This window comes from Rutidosis leptorrhynchoides, chromosome 3 (assembly GCF_046630445.1).
Source record: "Rutidosis leptorrhynchoides isolate AG116_Rl617_1_P2 chromosome 3, CSIRO_AGI_Rlap_v1, whole genome shotgun sequence".
Classification (NCBI taxonomy): Eukaryota; Viridiplantae; Streptophyta; class Magnoliopsida; order Asterales; family Asteraceae; genus Rutidosis; species Rutidosis leptorrhynchoides.
Window position 1 is genome coordinate 613,748,768 of NC_092335.1, and position 2,376 is coordinate 613,751,143.

The 2,376-nt window shown below is 33.6% G+C and overlaps 1 protein-coding gene across 1 annotated transcript; it reads right to left on the bottom strand.

The window, feature by feature from the left end:
- Positions 1–936: 936 nt before the first annotated feature.
- LOC139902259 (uncharacterized mitochondrial protein AtMg00810-like) lies at positions 937–1,284 on the bottom strand. The gene has a single exon (XM_071884901.1). The coding sequence runs from the start codon at positions 1,282–1,284 to the stop codon at positions 937–939; it is 348 nt and encodes a 115-aa protein (XP_071741002.1).
- Between the last annotated feature and the right edge of the window lie 1,092 nt (positions 1,285–2,376).

Genomic DNA, 2,376 nt, shown 5'->3' on the forward strand with positions numbered 1-2,376 from the left:
TTAAGTAGAAGTATTTTGATAAGTGTATTGAAGTCTTTCAAAAGTGTATAAATACATATTAAAACACTACATGTATATACATTTTAACTGAGTCGTTAAGTCATCGTTAGTCGTTACATGTAAATGTTGTTTTGAAACCTTTAGGTTAACGATCTTGTTAAATGTTGTTAACCCAATGTTTATAATATCAAAAGAGATTTTAAATTATTATATTATCATGATATTATGATATACGAATATCTCTTAATATGATATATATACATTAAATGTCGTTACAACGATAATCGTTACATATATGTCTCGTTTCAAAATCATTAAGTTAGTAGTCTTGTTTTTACATATGTAGTTCATTGTTAATATACTTAATGATATGTTTACTTATCATAATATAATGTTAACTATATATATAACCATATATATGTCATCATATAGTTTTTACAAGTTTTAACGTTCGTGAATCACCGGTCTTAACAAGTTTGATTGCTTAACATGTTGGAAATATTTAATCATGTAAATATCAATCTCAATTAATATATATAAACATGGAAAAGTTCGGGTCACTACAGTGGTGCCTAATGTCTATGTGTTTAGTCCTAGAGTGTAATATTTGATTTTTACATAGGTCTATAGCACTTTTGTTATCACAGCATATGGGTATTTCGGATGAGATGATACCATAATCGAGGAAAGTTTGCTTCATCCATAATACTTGTGTGCATGCTCTTCCCATGTCTACATATTCGGCTTCGGTGGTAGATAATGCAACGGACGTTTGCTTCTTCGAGAACCATGATGTTAAACAAAGACCCACGAATGCGCATACTCCACTTGTGCTCTTTCTATCAATCATTGACCCTCCGTGATCGGAATCCGCAAAGAACATAATGTCAACCCCGATGAACTTTGGATACCATAACCCGAGATGCATAGTCCCCTTTAAGTATCTAAAGATCCTTTTAACCGCCTCAACATGTGATGTCCTTGGATTTTCTTGAAATCTTGCGCGCGCAAACACACACTAAACATGATATCGGGCTGAATTGCCGTTAAATATAGAAGAGATCCAATAAATCCTCTATATTTAGTGCTATCGAACGGTTCTCCTTCTCCTTCTAAAGTAAGTTTCACATTAGTCGCCATAGGAGTCGCCATTGGTTTTGAGTTCTCCATGCCGAATTTCTTGATCATCTCATGAATGTACTTTTGTTGATTGATGAAAGTTCCATCTTCTAGTTGCTTGATTTGAAGCCCGAGGAAGAACTTGAGTTTACCCATCATGCTCATTTCGAATTCATCATGCATTAACTTAGAAAACTCATTGCTAAGAGATTCGTTATTAGAACCAAATACAATATCATCAACATATATTTGCACAATTACTAGATCTTTTTCATGCTTTTTGATGAAGAGTGTATTATCAATTTTACCCATTTCATACCCATGATTGATTAAAAGGTTCTAAGACGTTCATACCATACTCTAAAAGCTTGTTTGAGTCCATATAAAGCCTTTTTAAGTTTAAAAACATGACAAGGTTTTTCGAATTATTCAAAGTCCGGGGGTTGTGACACATATACTTTTTCATTACTGACTCCATTTAGAAAGGCACTTTTGACATCCATTTGATAAAGTTTTAAGTCATGAGCACATACATATGCAAGAAGTATTCTAAAGGATTCTAACCTAGATACTGGAGCAAACGTTTCATCATAGTCTATTCCCTCTTGTTGACTATACCCTTGAGCAACTAGCCTAGCTTTATTTCTCACAACCTTTCATTCCTCATCCAACTTATTCCTATACACTCATTTGGTTCCTATAATGTTGTTCTCACTCAGTAAGGGAACCAAGTCCCGTACATCACTTCTTTTGAATTGGTTTAATTCCTCTTGCGTGGCTATAACCCAACTTTCATATAATAAAGCTTCCTTAATGTTTTTGGGTTCTATTTGGGATATGAAAGCATAGTTTGCCATTAGGTTGAAGATTTGTGATCTAGTGGTTCTAGTGTTGATGTCTCCTATGACTTGATCTATTGGATGATCTCTAACATATTTTGTAACGACCCGACTTTTTTGACTTATATTTGGGTGCTCTATACTTTCACGAATCTGCGTATATGTGCGTACTGAGCTAGTTTATGCTCTGGGATCTTTATTCATGATTAATTACTTTCGTTAGTGTCTTACAATGTGTTATTAAGTGCGTAATCACTTAACTTGATCCTCGAATGCTTTTACAATCGCTAGTGTCACTTGTCGTTTAAAACGAGCTATGTACTTGGTACACGTTAAACTTTTGTGATGTGTGCGAGGGGTATTATGAAATAGATTATATTTTACTACGAAATACTATTAAATACGCTACAATTTTACA